Source organism: Spodoptera frugiperda, chromosome 10 (genome assembly GCF_023101765.2).
Source record: "Spodoptera frugiperda isolate SF20-4 chromosome 10, AGI-APGP_CSIRO_Sfru_2.0, whole genome shotgun sequence".
Lineage (NCBI taxonomy): Eukaryota > Metazoa > Arthropoda > Insecta > Lepidoptera > Noctuidae > Spodoptera > Spodoptera frugiperda.
Window position 1 is genome coordinate 5422347 of NC_064221.1, and position 22669 is coordinate 5445015.

At 39.6% G+C, this 22669-nt stretch overlaps 2 protein-coding genes across 2 annotated transcripts; one reads left to right on the plus strand and one right to left on the minus strand.

Moving 5' to 3' along the window:
* The first annotated feature begins 454 nt into the window (after positions 1–454).
* LOC118277282 (disintegrin and metalloproteinase domain-containing protein 10) lies at positions 455–14058 on the plus strand. Its single transcript, XM_050696646.1, has 13 exons — positions 455–706; positions 3235–3435; positions 4669–4781; positions 5329–5569; positions 6038–6233; positions 6477–6640; positions 7122–7319; positions 8174–8282; positions 8637–8748; positions 11844–12017; positions 12541–12700; positions 13398–13570; positions 13949–14058. The coding sequence occupies exons 1-13, from the start codon at positions 544–546 to the stop codon at positions 14045–14047; spliced, it is 2103 nt and encodes a 700-aa protein (XP_050552603.1). The 5' UTR covers positions 455–543; the 3' UTR covers positions 14048–14058.
* Positions 14056–22621, minus strand: LOC118277310 (uncharacterized). The gene is made up of 12 exons (XM_050696440.1): positions 22373–22621; positions 21926–22231; positions 21616–21732; positions 21407–21524; positions 21111–21320; positions 20835–21023; positions 20112–20262; positions 18511–18666; positions 16245–16411; positions 15676–15796; positions 15435–15565; positions 14056–15216 (listed from the first exon to the last, which is right to left on the minus strand). Exons 1-12 carry the CDS (start codon positions 22514–22516, stop codon positions 14996–14998), a joined length of 2031 nt encoding a protein of 676 aa, XP_050552397.1. The 5' UTR covers positions 22517–22621; the 3' UTR covers positions 14056–14995.
* Positions 22622–22669: the final 48 nt, after the last annotated feature.

The window sequence follows — 22669 nt, forward strand, 5'->3', positions numbered from 1 at the left end:
GAAGAGGGAAATTTTCAAAATAGGCTTTATTGGGGCATAGGCCTTATTTGGTTAGGTTACTATATTTTAATTAAAGATAATGATGAGTAGATAATAGAAGAGTATGTCTAAAAACGTTAAGAAATTAGGACTTGGTAAGAAAAGAAATACCTAAAGACTAATCTGAGCATGAAAAGTTTTTTCCCCCAATTACCCAATTAACCCCCTTCCCAATCTTCCCCATCCCCGATTCTCCAACAACCCATAAATTCCTAACCCCCAAAAGGCCGGTAACGCACTTGTAGCGTCTCTGGTGTTTCGGGTGCCTTAAGGCACCGGCAATTGCTTACCATTAGGTGATACGTCTGCTCGTTTACCGACTTTATACCTCCTCAAAAAAGATTCCACTTAACAATTACCAAACTTCACAATAAAGACCTCTTTTCTCACAGTATTTCATGAAGGAAGAAAAAGCGAATCTCCTGTCAAACGCTTGGCAATAACATGCCATTAGAATAGTACACACATTTTGGAAATGGCCTGGTGAAATTCGAAATTTGTGCCATGGCCCTAGTGCTTGTGGTCTGTGCGTATCTATTGAGCAGTGTGGCTGGCGTGGACATCACCATACATCATCATATCACCTGCAGTGCGTACGGGTACCACCTTCTTGAAGCGAAGTTCGGTCCGGAAGTGTATCTGCTATGTTTAAAGTTGAAGCCGATTGGTAAGTAGATGTTAATTTATGAAAAATACCTCTTCTAGTTTACCTCTAGTTCTCTAGTTACTTAACCCCGTCCTTAGCTGTTGTTTTCGGAACAAAATCATTACTAAGGAATTGTTTAAGTAACTATTTAATGTCTCTGAGTTCGGTAGTTAGAAGCATGCAAAAGAAGTTTATTAACTTTATTGGATACCTAACTAACGGAAAATGTACTGAGACAGGAGACAGGACATATACAAACTATTTAGGAGTTTAACAACGAAATTAAAAGGACGATTGTCCAAAGCGTTTCATTATATTTCCTCTTATACGGTTCCGTACAATACATAACCGGAGCTGCGGTCTACCTAGCGAGTTTACCGGGCCTCCGGCTCAAAAAGCAGGAGTAAGAAAGGGGTGCTTTTTAGTTAGTAACAGTCTGACATTCCCCCAGAAAAGTAATTGGATGATTTACCACCCTTAAAAATACAATACATAAACAATACACCTAGCTCAAAATAACTGTGTATTTGTAGATGATACGATACTAAGAAGCTGCTCCTAGACATTGCAAATCCCACAAAAACATTTCATGTTAAATGTTGCCAAGACGAGACCATATAGCTCGCACTGTCAAAAAGTAATCAGATCCCGTGTAGAGCCAAGTTTCTAACCCTACATGCCCAGACCTAAATCGATAAGCCCTAATTTCACACTCAAGTTACGGGGAAATTCTACAGCCATAGCTCGTACTGCGTAGTTCGTAGCGCGTAGCAGAGTTTTTACGCTATAATCTCGTAGGCGTGCAAACCTTGGACGTAACTGGCGAGTCGGCCGCACGGACTTTTTGCTATTCGTCATATGGGCTTGAGCTTAAAAATCTATTCAATCTTCTAAACTCTTTCCGTGCGGCCAACTCGCCAGTTACGTCCAAGGTTTGCACGCCTACGAGATTATAGCGTAAAAACTCTGCTACGCGCTACGAACTACGCAGTACGAGCTATGGCTGTAGAATTTCCTCGTAACTTGAGTGTGAAATTAGGGCTTATCGATTTAGGTCTGGGCATGTAGGGTTAGAAACTTGGCTCTACACGGGATCTGATTACTTTTTGACAGTGCGAGCTATATGGTCTCGTCTTGGCAACATTTAACATGAAATGTTTTTGTGGGATTTCATTTCTTTTTGTAGGTTGCTTATGATAGAAAGATAAAATGAGCGACAAATACAAGTATTTTTTTGTCGCTCATTTTTTCTTTCTTTTTTTGGGGTATCAAATTATTCTCACTAAGTCGTACCTACATAAACAACTATAAACATATTATACCTACTAACCTATACTACTTAATTGCAAATACCTACTTATTCAATCTTTGAATTTCTTAATTAAATTTGTGAGAAAATTGCAAACGTAATGCTAATACTTTTTATCAATGAAAATTAAAACACTAGTACCTAACTAAACCTTCACCTACTAAACTACTAAATTTATAAGAAAATTGCAAACGTAATCCTAATACTTTTTATCAATGAAAATTAAAACACTAGTATCTAAACCTTTACCTACTAAACTACTAACAATTAAATATTAGGCAAATGGTTTTTTTCTCCGCGATAGCAAACTTTTAAATCACCGAAATATTCCGAAAATTTTTCATTCAACGAGACAACCGTCAACGACGTCTGCCCTCGCGCGTCTGCCCGCGTTCGGGTGCCGCGCTCGCTGACGGGCCGATTATTTTTATCTACTGCGCGGGGACGAGGGGGCAGGCGGCGGGCGTTGGCGCATACTATACTTACGATGCTTATGTTCAAAAGTATAGGTTGATTAATAAACACTTACCGAAGTTAAGTGTAGTAATATTATTCATATCTAAGTACTTATGGGTAGGATAATGTTTTGATTTGATGAAAAGTTTGTGTTCTATGTACTTGTGTATAATTTTCAGATCTCAAGCAGGAAATAGGGAATTAAGTTTCCCTATTTCAGATTTTTACCCCTCCGCGGCCGCATTCAGACCTCTAGCGTCAAAAGTTGCGGAAGTCTCGAACAAACTTTCACCCCTAGTTTAAGGGGTTGGGGGTAAAAGTTCCAAGTTTTAGGATTTTTTTGTTGTTTGGGTACTAATACTAGCTTACATACCAAATTTCAGTTTTCTAGGACTTCAGGAAGTACCTTAAGAATTTTGTTGATCATCAGTGAGTGAGTGACGAAATCGGGGTATTTTAGATATCAATAAAATCTAAAGTATAAGAGCTATGCAATTGAAACTTTAGAGGTTTATTAAGTCTACCACTGACATTATATCCTGAAAATTTTGTTTATCTGGTATAACCCAAACTCAAGTTATGAAGGTTCAAAAATACGACGAAGCGCTTCGAGAAAAGGTAGGTAGTGCCCTTGCGCTTGCGCTTCGCTTGGCTCGTCTTGGCGGGGGCACTACCGTGCCCCCAGATAATATAAAAATAGCAATATCAATAGATAGTGCTGTGATAATATTTTAATAAAAATATTTACAAAAACTCATAATATTATGTTATCATAATCTTCCAGGGTCGTCACCCTTAGCTTCACGTCACTCAGCCCTCTTCCTGGACCCCGATGATCACGATGAGAAGATCCATACGCCCTTAAAGAGCATCCCGTTGGCTGACATCACCATGGCGTACGGGTTTCCAGTAGAGGACCCTGCTTCTGGCACCGCTGAAGGATACATTGGAGAAGATCATCAGTTCTATGGAGTTTTGCATTTAGGTTAGTAACTTACATGACAAAAGCACTTTGGTTTCAATTATTACGGATAGAATATAATAAGTTAATAGTGAAAAATAACTTATATTGTATTTTCTGAACAAAATTTCAGAGTATACCTTACATACATTACGTAACTTCACGCCTGTCTCCCTTGGGGGTAAGCTGAGACAATGGACCGCCAATTGCTACGAATCTTACACACCTCTTTCGCTTCATCAACAGTCATCAATCTTTTCAAAGAGTTACATAAAGATTAATTTTGTATTTACTTATAATAATTTATACTATTACTGAAGCATAACTTATTACTTGAAGTATATTTATTCTATTACTTGAAGTATAGTACCTAGTATCTAAAATAGGTTGACAACTCAATAATGGTTTTCAAAGCTACAAATCTTTTAATTCGATCGCTTTCCATAGACCTTGTATTGGGAGCGAAATAATTTAACGGAATCCTTCAAAGTTGTAAGACAACACGAAGTTCTCGGGGCTTATTTCACCAAATATCGGAAAATTCCATGATACTGACTCGCTTAGTAACCGCGTTTCTTGAGGGAAAATTTTCATCAAGACTTTTAGGATTTATTTTTTTAGGAAGTCTTAGAAAACAGCTAAGTTCGTTTAAGTTTTGGATTGGGTCAAGTTTAATGAAGTTTTGAATTTTGATTTCGGGATTATATGGAAGCAAGTGGCTGCAAACAATGTTGTCGGCAAGGGACATTTTTTCCATTACCATTATACATAGTTGCGAAAGAAACTACAAGGGACATAAGTATTAAGCACTAGCTACTTCCGAGCAGTTTCACCCACTCTGCTCGGCTCCTTTTGATCGTAGCGTGATGTGTTATAGCCTGTAACATCACTCGATAAATGGACTATCCAAAACAAAAATATTGTTTCAAATTGGACCAGTAGTTCCGGATATTAGCAAGTTCAAACAAAAATAATATTAATATAGATAAAGAAGCTACTACTTTTACTCCTTAAGAAAATTTAATAATGGAAACTATTCTTCTCCTCTAATAATATCTTCTAATTTATTTCATTGCGGGATCCAAGACAGTCATTCATGTCGCTGGGAGGCGCCGGACTTCAGTGTTCCGGTGTTTTCATAGTTGTATCTCCTGTAGATCCTGGCTCACAGGAGTTGCAGCGGTATGGAAGATGGGATTGTCCCATCAAAAAAAAATGGAGGCATAGTGATATCAACTTAGGAATGTGTTTTAACAGGTAACCGAACTCTCCACGCGGACCCATACGGCAACGATGACCCGACCAAATATTTCGGCGCCTTCGAAAACGACAATATGGCCGCGCCGCGGTTCCGACGCGCTCATGCACAGGTGATCAGGTGAAGATGACGGCTTATTATAGTGATTGGTCTGTCTAAACAAACGCACAACTGTTGCTATTTGTAGATTAGATTAGATTCGTACAAAGCAAACTAGTAATAAGGCTTCAGAATAATTGTGTGAGAGAATGTAGGAGAGCCACGCTTCGGCGCGAATGGGCCGGCCCGACCGGGATGATACCACGGCCTCATAAAAAACTGACGTGAAACAACGCTTGCGTTGTGATTCGTTGTGTTTGTAAGGTTACCGGAGACCCAATATGTTTTGTTCTCTCCGAAAAGAACCTACATACTAAAAGCTAGCTTTCTGCGTAGTTCTGGCCGTAGGTACTCTGTCCAAAACAGCCATATAATGTCCCCTGGACGCGCCGAAGCCTGGACTTCAGTGTTCTGGTGTTTTCATGGTTGTATCCACTGTAGCTTCTGGCTTACAGGAGTTGCAGCGGTATCGGAGGCTGTGGCAGGCTTGTAGGGACTTTGTATATCAATACTTCAAGAATGTAACACCAAAATGCCTTAACCGCTATCTTCTCTTTCAGTATAACGTTCTAGAACGTGTTCCGTTCTTTCCCTACGGAATAGAAGAACGAAAGAAAGTGCCAGGAGTAGCTCGAGCGAGGATCTGTGATCTTCTGCTCCTCGCTGACAAGGAGTTCTTCGAGAAGGATGCCAACTCCAGCCTGAATCATGTAGTGCGAAGAATGATGCATGCTGTTGCTCAAGCTGATATCATATTCAGAAATGCTGATTTCAATGAGGATGGGATTCCTGATAACATTGGTAGTACAATATCAAAGTTACTCGTAAATTTTTAGAAGAGAAATCTACATCTATGCTAATAAATAAAATTGAAGAATCATTTTGTAATATTGATATAACCGCTTTTTTACTACAAACATATGATACGTATACCAAAATAATATTTTTTTCTGCCTGTCTGTCTGTTTGTTCCGGCTAATCTCTGTAATGACTGGATCGATTTTAACGGGACTTTTACTGGCAGGTAAGTAGCTGATGTACTAAGGAGTAACTTAGGCTACTTTTATTTTATAAAATAAAGTCACAAAGTCCGTAATCCACGCGAGCAAGGCTGCGGGCATCAGCAAACATCGTTTAAATCTATAGTCCTTAGTCATAGGTATCAGGGTCATAGGTACCGACAGATAATTTGTACAAATAAAACCACTTTTTAATATTTTTTACTTATAATGCCCATCCAATTCTTGATACCAAAACGTAAAATTCCAGGTTTTTCAGTGAAGTACATATTAGTGCTGACTTCAAATGACACGAACACGCGAGTATTCGGAGATCTGCTGACAGACAAAGCGATAGACGGCCGAGCCTACCTCATGCGGTTCGCGAGGCTACGCCGACTCTCCGAAGTATGCCTCGGTGTGGCGTTCTCTGGCCATGCTTTCCATAACAGGACTTTAGGCCTCAGGTAATAGAATACATTATTAAGTACTGCGCTTCAGATATTTGTGATGTAGGTAATTACGTCGAAGAATTAGTTTGTGATTACGATGAAGAAAGATATATTTACTAAGCTGATTCTGAACTGAACTTGGGGTGAAACGAAGCTGCAGATTCAAATGCATGTCAACCTGCTCCCATTTAACATCTTCAACAGATTTACCACCTTATTGCAAATAGATAAAGTTGAAAATAACCTCTTGTTATACAGCTTTACGTCCCTTGGGGGAGGTATGGGAGGCGCAGCTGGTGGACTTTGTGACCGGCGCGCATACGGGCGCTCCTTCAACACACTCGCTATAGCCCACGCCACTACTGAGGCAATGAGCAGGGTTCCTGAGAGAATCGCTGCTCTCACGCTCGCTCACGAGATGGGTAAGTTTGTTTATGTTTTAAGCTATTGTTGTATGTTTATTTTGTTTTCTTTTAATCTAGTACTTATGCCTACTAAAAGAGTCCAGCTAGTGCATAGTTGTTAGCCACTTATTATGATATCACTTAGGTCACAAATAAGCCATTATACCTTTTGGAAAGACGACTAGGACTAAAATATCAAAAGGATATTAGAGTAGAGAGTCCAACCAACGTCCTATCAGTTAGGATTTTTTTTAAGGGAAGAAAATCATCCAACATCTTCTCCCGCCGTGGGCGAGGCGAGAGGGAGTGTCACGACTCTTACTGACTAAAAAACCACCCCGTTCCTACTCCTGCTTTTCGAGCTAGAGCCCCGGAAAACCGGCTAGGTAGTCTGCAGCTCCAGATCAATTAGGATTTAGGATGTTTGCTTTTGAATCTGTCTTCTAACAGTCAAAAACAGTTTACATTTTTTTTATCATTTATTACGGCTTTCCCCCAGGTCACAGTTTTGGCGCTCACCACGACGATAATTTCCCCAACCCTGAGTGTCGCGGGTACCTCATGGGTTCCCAGTCCTCGACCGTGGTCAATGGCTTAAACTTCGAGTTCTCGTTGTGCAGCAAACGACTGATCGCTGCCACGTTAAGCAGCATGAGCTATTGTTTGATGGAAGAGGATCGACCGTATTGTGGGAATGGTAAGGCAGGTTTTTGCGTACTTCTTTTTATGGAATAAAGATTTTATGGAACGAGCAAGCAGGTCACTTGATGGTAACCGATCAGCGCCGCCATTGGACACAACACCAGAGGGGTCCTAAGGTGCGTTGCCGACCTTACTTTACTTCTTATTGTGGTTTTGGTTAAGCAAGGGTAGTGATGAATAAAGGATGTTAGAACCAAAAAAAGCTGGCGTTTTTTTTAAGTTTTTGTACTTTTTTATTTATTTATTTTTATTTATTTAATTCAAAAGTTACAACGGTAGACAACCAATTAAAGCAACTTACACACATAACTAAAACATAATTAAACAGGAATTAACAGCATTCATAAGTTCGCCTCGCAGTACTTCAGGCACTCCGACAAAATCTCCTTCCACGAATAGATCATTTGTTGGATTTGCATCCAAGAGACCATTCAGCGCGGCTAGAGTGCGAGGTATCGGTGACTTAGCACGTGCGACGGTACGACATGAAGGCACGGCTAATAGTCGATGTTTTTTACCTCGGCAGTAGTTATCCGGGACGTATAAGCGTGATAATGCCTCCAGTAGATCTGGTGCGTCAATAGACCCACGAAGCGTTTTACAGGCTACTGCAAGTTGGTTTCTTGCTCTCCTTACCTCTAGCGAATTGTATCCTAGGCAACCTAACAAAAATTTTTATATTATGCTCAGTACTTACCGTATTAAGGCTGATAGCAATGATGATGAGGAATCTTAAAAAATAGAGTCGAGATTAAATATGTCATAAATTGCTTTTTTATGCCTTTGTATCTATTTCTCCTGATGATCCTGACTTTAAGGAACATTATGAATCTAATGATTTATTTCCAGGAATAGTAGAAGAAGGCGAGTCGTGTGACTGTGGTCTACCATCACAGTGCATTCACAAAGACCCGTGCTGTACACCGCGAGGCGGTGGTGCTCTCGTCTTCGAAGAAGGGTAACTATTCTTTCGTTTACTCTTATTGAAATAGGTAATACCGAAATATAATTTTATTTAACAAATCATTATTCTCCCGTTTCATTAAGCATCGTGGTAGCTTATTATCATCCTTATTTTTATTGGATTGGTTGAGAACAATTTTTGTGTTTCAATCAGCAGAATTGTTACCTTTGGTTGAGCATAATGATGCCGTTAACTTTTTATGAACCTATTTGTTTTTTTTTATGTTTTGAAAAAGACTAACAAATCTCACGTTTGTATTTTTAAACTCAACCCTTACCCTATATGCATCTCTGCCGAACTAAATTTGAAGTGATTCTAAGGCTAAACAGGTCTGTCTTCATTTCCCAGGACGCTACACAAAGATGGATGCTCGGTAGCCCCATCCGCCATGTGCCACCCATCCCAAGGACTATGCTGTACCGCCAAATGTCAACTTGCAGACCTCGTAAAAAGTGGTATTGTTAGTAGTATAATCCTAATATCAATAGTCGTTGTAATTTACGTAAAAAGTTTCTTTTGACAACCATTTTTATTATTGTGTATCTGTGGTTAATGGCGCCTTTTTTGTTTTTTTTTTATTTAATTGGCATAGGACGCATGTATGTAGGTAATGTTTATTTGAGATTTGTATTCTTTTTTGAAATGTTTATTTTTATAGAATTTTAACTTTTTTTTTCGTTGTATGTTTTTTTTTGTAATAAAATCGTTCATTTATGTATTTGTAGTTTTATTGTATTTTAGTTTGTAGGTAAAAGTAAATTGTATTTCAATGTATTTTAAGACTTCTTATTAGTTAGAATTATTTGAATTGCGATGGGAAACTAAAAATACATGGAGTATGTCTCGTAGCAACTTATAAGATTGTTAAACATTGAAAACTAATTTTGACTGCACGATTGGCGTGGAGCCTGGGCAACTGGCTGCCGTGCAACGTGTAGCGGGTTTGATTCCCACACGGAGCAACTCTTTGTGTGATCCACAAATTGTTGTTTCGGGTCTGGGTGTCATATGTATGTGAACTTGTATGTTTGTAAACGGACCCACGATACAGGAGAAAATCCTAGTGTGGGGCAACGATTTAAAAAAATGATAATAGGGAATCAGGTCGAGAGCATAGGCACGATAGACTCAATTATTCACGGTATCACTGACAGACCGAGCCGGGCGATAGTGGTAAGCGAGGAACGCATTAGACTCGAGCCATCGTAATGAAGTGTCCAACTGCCATTGAGTATAAAGAGGCGGAGGGATCAGTCATTTTTACAGGCATATTTTAAAGTCTTGGATAGGAAAGAAAGGTGAAACATTACATTCCTTTGAATATTTGAAAGCGTAGGGAGACGTGGAAACTTAATTATCTGATTAACTTTAAACAAAAGTTTTTTTAAGGGGGGGGGGGAATCATCCAATGACATCTCTCGCCTTAGTCGCGGCGAGAGGGAATGTCAGACTCTTACTGACTAAAAACCACTCCGTTCCTACTCCTGCTTTTCGAGCCGGAGCCCCAGTAACCCGCTAGGCAGTCCGCAGAGACTCTGAGCTAAACTTGGCTTTTAATAGCTAATTAGCTACGTCGCAACCGAAAAATTCCGATGAAGTTAGGTTCTCCTTTAAATCCTTCTTTGACACTCCATGTAAAAACAAATCCGTGGTCTCAAAGGTGTAATGTATCTTGAAATAGCACATTACCGATTGACGAAGTTATTTGAAAATGACTCAACTAATTACGGCGCCTTATTAACACAAACATAATAATATTAATGTTGGCCCGTGTCTTACTTAATTGGATTTTAAGTTCTATTCGAATTACAGTAACGCACGTGATGTCATGATTATGATTTTGATTGATATAAAATATTGTAGTATCAGTGTAATGTAATGACACCAAGCATCATACTACAAATATCTAGCTACTAACACGTGCTAAGTTTGTTTTTAAATTTAGGAGAGCCATGCTTCGGAACTAATGGGCCGGCTCGTTGTGTGAGCAAGGTTACCGGAGGCCCAATTACCCCCTTCCCTAATTTTTCTAATAGGTACCTACTCAATTCCCCAACAACCCTTAAACTCCTAACTTCCAAAAGGCCGACAACGCACTTGTAACGCCTCTGGTTTTTCGGGTGTCCATGGGCGGCGGCGATTGTTTAGGATCAGGTGTTCCGTATCTCAGTAGTTCTCAAATAACAGAACTGCTATTTGTTGTAGTTCGTTCGTTATTTGAGAACTACTGAGAAGTTCAAAACTGTGTCTAAAATATACAATACATAGGTACCTATCTTAACCTATTATTACCTATCTTTTGTAAGAAGCTGAAAGCCTAACAAATGTCTATCTAGGTACCTAGTTTCACACTTAAGATCTGTTTATAAGTAAATGTTTCTCGTCAATTCTTGGCCTAAGTGTCTATAAGTAACTAGATATAGGTACTTATTATCAAAAGCAAATCCCAAAATAATTCTACAGTCCACTAATGGAAAATTTCTGTTGACTGTTAGAAATAAGTTTGCTTAAGGTCTAGTCCAATAAATATTAAATGGTGTTAGTTCAATCTGAGCTATGCGAAGGCGTTTCGAATTCATTTACTCTAATAATAGGTCCCTTTAAGTGCCTTTAATTTGGCGATACAATTTAGGTACCTACCCATTAAAGTTCTTTTGCCAAAATATCTGAATTCCAATTTGAATATTAAAATAACTAGGCACAGTTTTGTTGGGCTTAATTTAGCTACGTAGTTTCAACCCAGTTCTATATTTTCTTCATCCTTTAAGATCGTGGAACGTGCCGACTAGGTTATTGTGAGCATCTCCCGCCAAAATTGAGTAAAGCGGCCATTTTGAATCAACAGTGTTAAAACTAAGCCCTTGACGTAGCGACCCATTTCAGAATAATGGAAATCTAAAACCGACCTTGACATTCTTGCTGTGTTTATTTTACGTAATTAAATATATTACGGCTTTTTATTTGCGATGCTTCGTATTTTATCTACGTAGGTAACTGTGTCAGGAGTTTAATAATAAATCGGCTATATTACATTGAACTAAGCAGTAGATCGAGTAGAATAGGTAGGTATATTAACACATTGAACGCCGTGGTGGTCACCGGTGACCGACGTTAGCGGAGGATTTGCCTTCATCAGTTTTCTATTGGCAGTCAAAGACTTAATCACCACCAGAGATAATAAATGGGCCTTCCAACTTGTGTCGAAGTCCGGAGCTGCGGACAACGTTAACAGGTTACTTGGGCTCCGGGTCAAAGCAGGCGAAGGAACGGAATAGTTTTTAGTCAGTAAGAGTCTGACACTCCCTCTCGCTTCACCCAAGGCGGGAGAAGGCAATGGATGATTTTGCCCCCTCAGAAAAAATAAAGTTAGTGTCGTAAGAACCGACTGAGTGTAAAAAGTATGGAATGCCTCTTATGGAGATCTACCATCTTTTGACTTCTACCGAAAGTTTTAACGATCAGAATGAATAGCGACTCTCAATACCTCTCTATTATTTTAATTCATAAGAAAAAATATCTTCCACAAATTGTCCTAATAATAATTGAATGTTCCAGGACTGCAGAGATCAAGACAGGGAGTGTACATGTGAGGTCCCCACGGCAAAGTGTCGGTGTGGTCTAAACGGGAGGTGCATGCCTGACGGGTCCTGCCACGCGGTCGAGTGCGCCACGCTGGGGCTCAAGGAGTGCCAGTGTGTCAAGAAACCACGGACCGAAGGACTCTTACGGGTGAGATTTTTGAAATGTGATCTTAATAGGAAACGATATCTGGAAGGATTCAAAGACTAGAGTTTTTTTCTGCTAAGCGATACTGTAATTGTCAGTTTGATACATTCGAAGCCGGCTCGATGGTTGGTTGGTTGTGAGAATAATCTCAATCAATGACGGGCGAGAATTAACCTTAAGTATATATGACATTTGTTAAAATAAAAATTCAAAATAAATTATTCATATTGAACGAATGTGTGCTAGAACAGTCATAAAAGCGGTGTATCCAGCAAGAATGCAAAAGTTGGCAAGGGTAGACTTACGTAGGTACGTCGACCAAATCGGCAATATATTGAAAAAGAGCTAAGCAAAATGTGTACGAGAGTGATGTAGAAAAGCGAAAAGGTATGACGGAATCGTGACGTTTGGTATTCCATTCTCTGCTTAACCCAATGGAAGATCACAGGGAAGGTATAGGTCCAGGGAAATCTACACAGAAGTATAAGATGCTTAACTAACTATATCTTAAACACTATTCTTCCAGGGTTCAATGTTGGGCGAGATGAACATGTGTGGAGTTTGCTGCGAGGTGCCGATCACCGGCGGGCGGCCGCAGTGTGTGGGCGCTGAGGAGGCGGCGCGGGGCAGGGTGGCCTCTAACATACCGCTACCGAAGAACTGGCCTGATGAAGACTATAGAGGACGTGAGTGATCCCAATGTGTACTGTATGCAAAGGCCCAGTTTCTACCTTTCTGAACCATCCGGCTGACGATCCCGTCAGATTTGCCTGAAATCAGTTTCCGGATAGTAGTGCTTGCATTGCACCGGATTTGACAAAGAAAATTGGACAGCCTACTCACCTCGCATGAGGAGCGCCAATGAAGTGAGCAGAATTTGAACACTGGTGAGAGTGGTCGGCTGTTTTATCGGCGTTGTGTAAGCCGTATGTGTGGTGACAAATAGCTTGGTTCCTATATCTCGCCTCTGTATTTTCTCACATGCCACTTAACTTGACGCCGGATAGCTATTAACTTATGCTAAAAGTTATATAGTAATTTAGTCCCCTCGGTATAAGTTTGCTTTACCTTTAAAGTAATCAAAAAGTGAGGGCGTTCGGCGCTCTGATTGGCCGGCTCGAAAAGTCCAACCAATCAGAGTGCCGAACAGAGTGTTCGACACTCTGATTCTCATTTTGTTTTTGTTCAACGTAAAGCAAACTCGTACTAAAGCCTATTTAAGCCTTTGACTGCCATTAGGAAACTGTTGAAGGCAAATCCTCCGCTAACGTCGGTCACCGGTGACCGCCACGGCATTCAATGTGTTAAGATGCAGTGTCATTAGATCTCCTGATTGCTATGATTAGATAGATACCTACCTAATATTTCTCACCTTCTTCACAGCGAATGTAACATTCCACCTATGCGAAGACTACTCGTGCAACAGCACGTGGGTGCGCGCCTGGAACGCGGGCAGTGTGTGCGTCACGCAGAATGTGGTCGGTATATGCTCGCCGCGCGGTCTGTGCAAGCTCGACTACATCACGCCGCGGTCCAATGTGTACCCGGATATCATGGTAATAATAACTTAAGGCATTTAGGTTTTCTTTTCTTCTCCTCTAATTGTTTCTTCTGATTTATTTCGTTGAGGGATCCAAGACAGTTCATGTTCACATTCATGTCCCTGGGACGTGTTCCGGTGGTTATTATCTACTGTAAAGATCCTGGCTTATAAAGTAGCATTATGGTAAGTAAATTGTGGCGGACTTGTCCCATTTAAGAAGGCATTTAGGTTATCACGAGCCTATCGCTCTGTTGGATAAGTAGGCTGCGTGACGTAGCCGCGTCTCCGCACACTGCTCATGATGAAGAGTCCCTCTGTGACTCGAAACAAGGAGAGCTTTTCTCACCATAATTATTATAAATATAAAGAAAACTAATATTCTTGTTTCCAGAATATCCGCCTGACGGGAGCAAAGAACTGGTCAAGGAGTCTAAAACCAGCTTCGATAATATTCCTTTGTAATTTATTTTTGCTCTGTTTTATAAAATAATATACAAATTATTCACGATAGTTTTATTAACAGTCCATATAAAAACGAATTAATTTATGTACATTATGTAAATAAGTTAAATAATTAATAATGACTTATGAAGTTTTCTGTCATTCTGCCATACATTTTCTTCGGGATCCCGAATATAAAAACTATTTTTTTAACACAGTTTACATGTATATTTTTATAACAATATTTTCACTGTTTCACTCATGCACTTCTTCATTCATTAGACTTGGGAAAACAATAGGTAGAATTTAGAAATTAAAGTTGAGCCTTACTGTAGTGTACATAACGCGGGCAAATTAAACTGGCCTAATTCAAGTGCTTTACATTTTTTTTTTCGCTCAATATCATTACAGGACAGAGAAAGCGACTTTAATATGTCCCTTTGTATGCTTAAATCTTTGAAACTACGCAACGGATTTTAATGCGGTTTTTTGAATAGTGTGTTTTATATGTATAATACATGCATAATAATTATATCACCATTGCACCCATGCGAAGCTGAGGTAGGTCGCTAGTTATTTATATGTCTTTCACTCATTCTAAAGAAAGAGTATCCATGATATATCTATACTAATATTATAAAGCTGAAGAGTTTGTTTGTTTGAACGCGCTAATCTCCAGAACTACTGGTCCGATTTGAATAATTCTTTTTGTATTGGATAGTGTATTTATCGAGGAAGGCTATAGGCTATATGACATCACGCTATGACCAATAGGAGCCAAGCAGAGCGGGTGAAACCACGCGGAAGTAGCTAGTTAAACATACAATTCTTATCGATTTTACAATCACAATTTGCTTGCATTTATACAAATATACTTGATGGTAAGCAGTCACCGCAGCCTAAGTACTCCAACAACACTAGAGGCATCGAGAGTACTCCTGCCTTGCTGATCATGTAGACAACTGCTGGACATTATACACAGGGAGCCTTCCTCTAGTCAATAATTGCCACAGAGTTTTTCAAGCATTTTGAAATAGCAGTATTTGACGTCAAATTCCATGTCGTACCAGTAGTTGACTGCTATGCAACCGTGGCTCTGTCTAACGTGGTGGAACCATAGACTTGGTAGGTAAAGGCAGTCCCCCTTCTTCAGACGCACCGAATACACGTGGGCCCTCTTAAATTGTGGGTATTTAAAGTAATTTGGAGATAACGGATCTGTAAATAAGGATTGTTTTTGATTAATTTTGTGTTTTGTATGTGATCTTTTCCACAGGCTCTTGTGTTCTTAAACATCTATTTAAAGGAACTCAAGCCGATATGTATTATTATACAGGGTGTTTTATGTTTGGAATAATTTTGTAAATAAATATTTTTTACATCTTATCATTTGTACATAGTAGTGTATGTCTTGATTTAAAAAAAAAGGGACTTGCCTATACTAATCCAAGGCAGCCCCGAGGGTTGAATGAAGTCGTCATTCTGAACTATATCAATATCTGCACTTGTTGGTTTCACCATGTTGACAGTCTCAACTGGTACAATATCCCACTTGTTATCTGTGTATCTGAGAAAATTGGATAAATATGTAAAATGAAAGATTCAGATCAGCACACAAAGATTCAGATCAACAATGACGTCATACGGAATGTGTGGTATAGTAGTAGTAGTATTCACCTGAACTCTGCTTGGGGGTAGCGTTTGTAAGGCACGAAGGGTAGGTCCGTGGGGGGAATTAGAATGAAGTCCTTATACCCATCTATCACGCAGTAAATGTTCTCGTACGGATCTTTGTGCACTGAAATAAAAACATAGCCATTTTATAAAACCTTAATTTAAAAATAAGCAAAAAATCCTACATTCACATAGGATAGAGCCATGAGTATGATATGAAAAACCTTGGTGAAAGGTAGAAATGATGTTTTGATATTGACGATTTTATACAATAGTAAATGCTACTTTATTTTATTTTACAAGTATTTTTTGCACAATACTATAGTGTCCGAAAAAAGCTCTGCTAATTTCAACATGCGCGGCGAACGACGCCAGTATGCGAATCCCGGTATGACTTGAAACTAGTTGAGCATTCAGGAAAAGTTCGTGTGAAGCCTTTATTATTCTATTAACCACTTATCTGTCGAGTATGTACTGCACTCTGTATGAGACACAATAGAAAACACATTGTGGCTTCGTAGATCTGCGTACCGACATACAAGTTACAACGGGTTAATGCAGTTTTTGCTTACTAGAAGTGATAGCTCTCTCGTCACCCATCCAGAAGTTGACAGCATCAGGTAGCTTGTCAAATGCTTCACTGGCAAATGGTATCTCTGCGTACACGTCTTCCATGAGTTCAGGAAAGTCGGTGGTCAAGTTGGAGTTCTGTTTCTGAATGTACTGGATGTAATTTTCTCTGTAAATTTAAATTTTAAAAATGTTTTAGGTGGACTTACAGTTATAAAACTACTAGGTTTTGTAATAACAAAAGAATAAGGATCACAATACATACAAAATTTCGTTCAGGGAAGGCTAGAAGCTATACAATATCATACCTTGACATTGTGAAAAATAGGAGCCGAGTACTGGGTGAAAAATTATGTAAATACTAGTAACACATGTCTCTATGTCTACATAACTGTTGTACAATCCATTTGTTGAGGATTGTTGAGTTTTTTTTTTTTTTTTGAGGGGGTAAATCATCCAATGACTTTTAGGGAGGACGATACTTTATGTATCGTCCTCCCGTCGGGGGACGGGCATACCCACTAAAAAACCCAGGAGCACACCCACATCGCCATTTAGGGGGTCTGGGAGACCTCGGCGACCTGTGGTGGCAGGCCATTACAAGCCCCTCCCTAGCATGGGAAAGGGGCATCGGGAACGTCCGTGTGCTAACCGCTCCCGTCCCGCGAGAGGTGAGTAGTGCAAAGCAGGTGCAGGCGCCCCGGCGCCTAGCACCCGCTACCCACCCCGGAAGACGGTTGTATTATCGTCTTCTCCTGCCGACTCTTCTTCGTCGGAGCTCTGGAGCGAGGGCGTCTTCCTCTCGCTCACGTTCCGCCGCCTCTTTCTGCGATATTACGCACTCACAGAAAGAGGCGACCGCCGCCCATGCCTCCTCACTCCCCAGCATAGCGCGAACAATGCAAGGGAGCGAAAGGTCTGCTCCGACCACCGCAACCAGATCCTGGCGCGGCTCGGACCACGATGGACACTCTTCCAGAGTGTGCCGCACCGTGTCCGCTGTTGCGCCACAGTGGTGGCACGATGGGTTCTCCTCCCGCCCGATGCGGTGCAGGTATGAGCCAAAACAGCCATGACCTGTCATCACCTGCACCAGGCGGAAGGAGAGAAAACCAAACGGCCTCTCGACCCAAGATTGAAGGACTGGCCCGATGGGGTCCAGCGTCCTTCTGCCAAAGGCAGCAGCGGCAAGGTCGTCCGCCCAATGGACGACGATGGCCTCCTTGGCCTCCTGCCGCACGGCCTCCCTAACCTCATGAGCCGGGTGCTCTCCACGCGCCCTCTGCTCTGCCGTCCAATCATAGACTCTGGCGAGCACCCACGCCTCCAGTTCCCACGGAGGTGTGCCCGCAAGTGCGCATGCCGCCGCGAAGCCCACTGTGCGGTAGGCCAGCGCCACCCGCTGAGCGATAGCCCTTTAGGGCACACGAAGGGCGGTGGCGTTCTCCCTTCTGTGTAGGGAGTCCGCCCAAATCGGAGCCCCATAAAGGGCCATGCTCCTGAGCAGTGCCGGCATGAGGGCCACTGACACCCCGGGCGAAAATATTGTGCCACCCACTTGAGGAAAGTATTATTAAGTGTTAGTAGTAATTTTTAATTTTTTTGGCGCCCCCAGAATTTGTCGCCCTGGGCCATCGGCCCCACACGCCCCCCCTAACGCCGGCACTGCTCCTGAGTATGCCGGCGTATAGACGCCGGCATCGCGCGCTGGGGCCTCCCAGATTTGGCATAAAACCTAACCCAAACCTAAGCTAACCCAACTTAACCTAACCCAAACATTTTTTTTTTGTTTTCTTTTGCGCCTTTTGCGCCTCCACCCGCTTGGCTTGCACCAGAGACGCCCTCAGTTGGCGTTGAGCTTCATCAAGTCCCACATCGTGGGAACTTGATTTCGCCTTTTTTACCCTACCAATTACTGGTTCCGACGAATCGTCGGATTCTTGCCTCAGGTGCCCCTCTCGGGGCAGGACCACTCGTTAAAGGTTCCATCCCCACTATCACTACTTTCTCCGATCTCTAGTTGCGAAAAAAATATAAAATAGTTGAAATATTTACAAAATATTTTTATTATTTATTGTTTAAAATTTGCCGCCCCCTAAAAAGTGCCGCCCGGGGCGGGCCGCCCCTGCCGCCCCCACTACACTACGCCACTGCTTGGGCGAGGCGAGAGTAAAATCACTCTACAATCAAAAGGAGCTGAGCAGACAGGGTGAGCCTACCTTGCAGAAGTAGCTAATATGTAATACATAAACATTAATAAAACCATACCTTTTCTCGTCCAATCCATCTAGAAACTGTGCCATAGTCATGGTGGTTTCATGAGGTGTGACAAAGTACTCTTCACCCTTCTCATTCTTTGTGATACCATCAGCCAAGCCATTTGGAGTTATTGCCACTACCACATTCTTATCTGGTATTTTTTCTCTGTGAACAATTTTTGAACATTGGTTATATTTCAAAATAATACACACATAACATAGACATATAATACAGACAAAACACATGTCTATGTGGTAAATAAAGTACTTTCAATATTTATTTATAAAAAGTGAATACAGTAGAAGCTCCTTATTCGCGCTTCCTTCTTTCGCGTTTTCACTATTCGCGGATTGAAAAATTGCGACCCAATTCCCATATTCGCGGTCTAAGATTTCTTTATTCGCGGATCGAATCGAAATATCGGTGCGTAACCTAAAAAAATACATTCGCTATCCTTTGTCAACGCGTCAGTCGAAGGATAAAAAAATAAAATAGACCTTATTACAGCTACGTCTAGATTGTGACTTCTGCCTAAACCTAGTGTGACCTAAATCTGATGATAATAATATTATCATGTATGATGTTAATATTAACCTGTATGATCAGAAAGTTCAATTAAAAATTTTTTTTATCTACTATTTGCTTCTTGATTTCTTCATCTAGGAACGTATCCCCTATAATCCCATAAATGATAAATGATATTTATTTCTGTAAATAGATTATAAAATAACACTTTTACACGTCAATATTTCAAATAGCTAGATGAGGCCGGCATTTCCTATCCGACTACTCTGAGAAGAAATGCCGAAACAAACTCAGAGGTCATAGTCTCTTTTAAAGTCCAGACAAAATCAATTAAAGATGTCGGAGAACCGTCCAAGTTTATTCTGTAGTGGTCTTTTGAGGAAAGAACCACAGCAGTTTGAGCGGACCTGTTCAGATGGCAGCACACATGTGTCAGATTACAATTAGCTCAGCTGACGGCTGTTGCTGAATGATCCAACAAACAATACCAACCAAAAGAACATTTGGGTAGGCCACACAAATGCTCACACTGTCAGAATATAATTAACTAAAAGTGAAATGACTAGGCAAACTCTCGCACGGTACTCAAACTAACAATTATAAAAATAATATGTTAAAAAATATATATATATATATATATATCGAATGATATTAATGTATATAACATACAAATTACCATTCCATATTCACGGTTTCTGTATTCGCGGCATATTTACGGAACGCATACCCCGCGAATAAAGAGCTTCTACTGTATTTCATTGCCCAGATAACTATGTTATAACAGATTTTTTGGGATTCACCAAGCACAAGTTAGTTCAAAGCTCAAGTTTATCACTCAGAGGTCTGGATTTTGACCATTAAAGTGTAGAGAGTTGTTGAATTTTAATGTCAGGCATTTATAACTATTATATCCTTAGCTCCAGTCGTCCTTTTACCCTTACAAATTTCTAGGTGTTTTTCCACTAATGTTTGAAATTATACATAAAGAATTAAACATGATATCGTTTTGTCTCATTGTGACCTTAAATCAATGCATATTTAAGTATTATTACACTATTAACAAAGTCATAAATGTTATAATTTACCTGAAATAAGCAGCATTCCATTTTGAGACAGCCGGCCAGTGGGAACAACCGTTACGAATTACTACGGGTATATTCTTAGAAACATACTCTCTGAGAAATTGCATAGGCTCTAGAATACCTGTTTCTGCTATACTATTGCCCAAATATAAAGCTGAAAATAAAAAAATCAGTTAACCTCTATGGCTGATAAGAATTGATAACTTTTTAATGAAAATAACTCACCTGAAGATTCTTCATTTAAAACCCTGTAAGCTGCGCTTATTATATTATTCATGGTTCTTATTTGGTTGGCTTATTATTTTCATTAGCTGTGTAGTAATCGTATAAGTATCATAATAATATTTTGAATGTTTTTGTAAACATAACCTGCAATTTTGATTTTGAATTTGACATTGACATTTGACATGTTATGACATGAACAGAAGAAAATGCGTTCAATATTACAGAAATTTTCTTTTTCCTACATATTTTTCTACCATCTCTTTTGAAAAAATTTGTTTTAGTATCTGAATCTAGATAAATAAGTTAAAATCATAATTACAAAGTTAGTTTTAGTATCTGTTAGCTTGTCAAAGCACGAATATTATTATTTTGCTGTATGGTATTTGTGAAAAACATAATTTTATTTTAATAATACTCAAAAAACGTATCAAAACATTTAATTAAGGCACAAGTGATTTAGTGACATTAAAAAAATACTAGTTATAAATAATATAATTAATTAAATATATTTCATCGGCATAGGTTTCTTCAATATTCCCTTGATGGGGAAAATATCGTTGTCGCTTATGGGCTGTTTCGGTGGCGGTGGGGGCTCCATCGGTGGGGCTATACCTTCATGAGGTGAAGGCGTTTTCCGCATTCGCCAGAATGCACGTGGCATGAAGGTATAAGTTGAATCAAACGCCGTAACTATAAAATCATAAAAAAGGCAAATTATTTCATTTAAACACAATAATATTATAACAGTATCGAAGAGAAATAAGTTGAGAAACTTACCTTTTGGTTTCTGGTTAGAAAATTCAGCTATAGAAAGGGCACTTTGAGCTCTCGGTCCTGATAGCATGTTGAGATCGAAGAACTCGTCGGCTCCCCTGCGAGTTGTTTCAATTTTGTTCTTCTCGTGCAATTGCCGCAAACGAACAACCTTGTCAAAGTTTCGCATAAAAGTTTTGGACGTACTATGAATTGCTACAGTATCGAGAATACCTGTAAAAGTAGAATTATTGTACTAACCGAGAGAAAAAAGACGGACTTAGATGATTCTGGTATAATTATTAAAATCAAAGTCTTACGTAGTTGAGAACACCTTGCAATAATAGTCTCCTTATACCGATGTTTCCTGGTCATAGGGTTTCCCAAGAAGTTGATTTCCACCAGGCTCAGCAATGTGCATAGGTCATCAGCTACTGCCTGAGAGGAAGAAAATAATTAGATCTTAATAAGAAGACAAGAGGGTACATAATTATTAATATTACTTCACACTTCACAACAGGTATCTCACTTGGTAGTTTTCTAGATTATTTTTTCTAGCTACGAGCACCTCCAATTGTCTTAGAGGCTTAACCCAAGCCATATCAGTCAATTTATTTTCCGATACATTTAGTATTCGTAGGGAGCCCTGGAAAAAATAATAGTCATCAGTCATTATCACAGAACAGGAGATACATTCATGTCATGTTAATGTATAATTATTTTAAGGTCGTTATCACCATGGTGACAATATGTAATGTTATTTGGTAAGGTCTGGAATGGTACTGAATTAAAAAGAAGTAAAATTCAAATAACCGGTTAAAAATCTAGTCTTTACTTACACCAATGTAAATGAGGGTTCTAGGGTCAAAGCACAACGTATCAGGGCCATCCAAATTCTGTTTTTCTATGTGCAGTTCTTCCAAATACTTGAGCCCTTCCAAATTTTCTACGACGCTGATTTTATTGTTACCTAAATACAATTTTTTCAACGAATGCAAGGATTCCAAACCTTCCATTTTGGTGATTTTGTTCCATTGCAAATGTAAATGGGTAACGTTATAGAGTAACTCAATATTTTCAATTTTTGTTAATTGGTTGTTATGATAATACGCGTAAAGTATTTGATTTGGGTTCTTAGGCACAGGCTGAAAAAAAATGTAGGCAATTTTAAATATCCTGTCCTAATAATGATCCTATTTCATTCTACTATTAGGACGCCTATCACTTATAGGTGTATCAATCTGTAATTCTTGTGAAACCGAAAATTATGTGAATAATTTACTTACTATCTTAGTAAGACTTTTTTCATGCATAAACAAATGCGTTTGTTTCTTTAAGATTTCGGATGTTTTTTGTCGCAATAATTTCTTCGCTTGTTTTCGTATTTTTTCCTCGTTCTCCTTAAGGTCAGTTAATTTTGAAGTATTCATGGTGAAATCTATCAATTAATACATTATTCCAATAGAAAAATATAATCACAATCTCAGTGATCGATCAAACAAATTTGAAAATGGCGCCTGCCATAACCAAAAATTTTTACATTTTTCACGACTTACGCATCTAAAGTTGCGTTCGCATACTGG

What these genes read in the sequence shown, in the direction of transcription:
- LOC118277282 (XM_050696646.1), top strand. Translation starts at nt 544, where the DNA reads ATGGCCCTAGTGCTTGTGGTCTGTGCGTATCTATTGAGCAGTGTGGCT. An exon ending in CTATGGAGTTTTGCATTTAG is followed by an intron (nt 3,436 to 4,668) that starts GTTAGTAACTTA and finishes GTGTTTTAACAG; the next exon opens with GTAACCGAACTCTCCACGCG. An exon ending in CACGCTCGCTCACGAGATGG is followed by an intron (nt 6,641 to 7,121) that starts GTAAGTTTGTTT and finishes GCTTTCCCCCAG; the next exon opens with GTCACAGTTTTGGCGCTCAC.
- LOC118277310 (XM_050696440.1), bottom strand. Translation starts at nt 22,516, where the DNA reads ATGAATACTTCAAAATTAACTGACCTTAAGGAGAACGAGGAAAAAATA. An exon ending in TATGCCGATGAAATATATTT is followed by an intron (nt 20,263 to 20,834) that starts AATTAATTATAT and finishes TTTTATTTTCAG; the next exon opens with CTTTATATTTGGGCAATAGT. An exon ending in CGAGAGAGCTATCACTTCTA is followed by an intron (nt 15,797 to 16,244) that starts GTAAGCAAAAAC and finishes TTTTTATTTCAG; the next exon opens with TGCACAAAGATCCGTACGAG.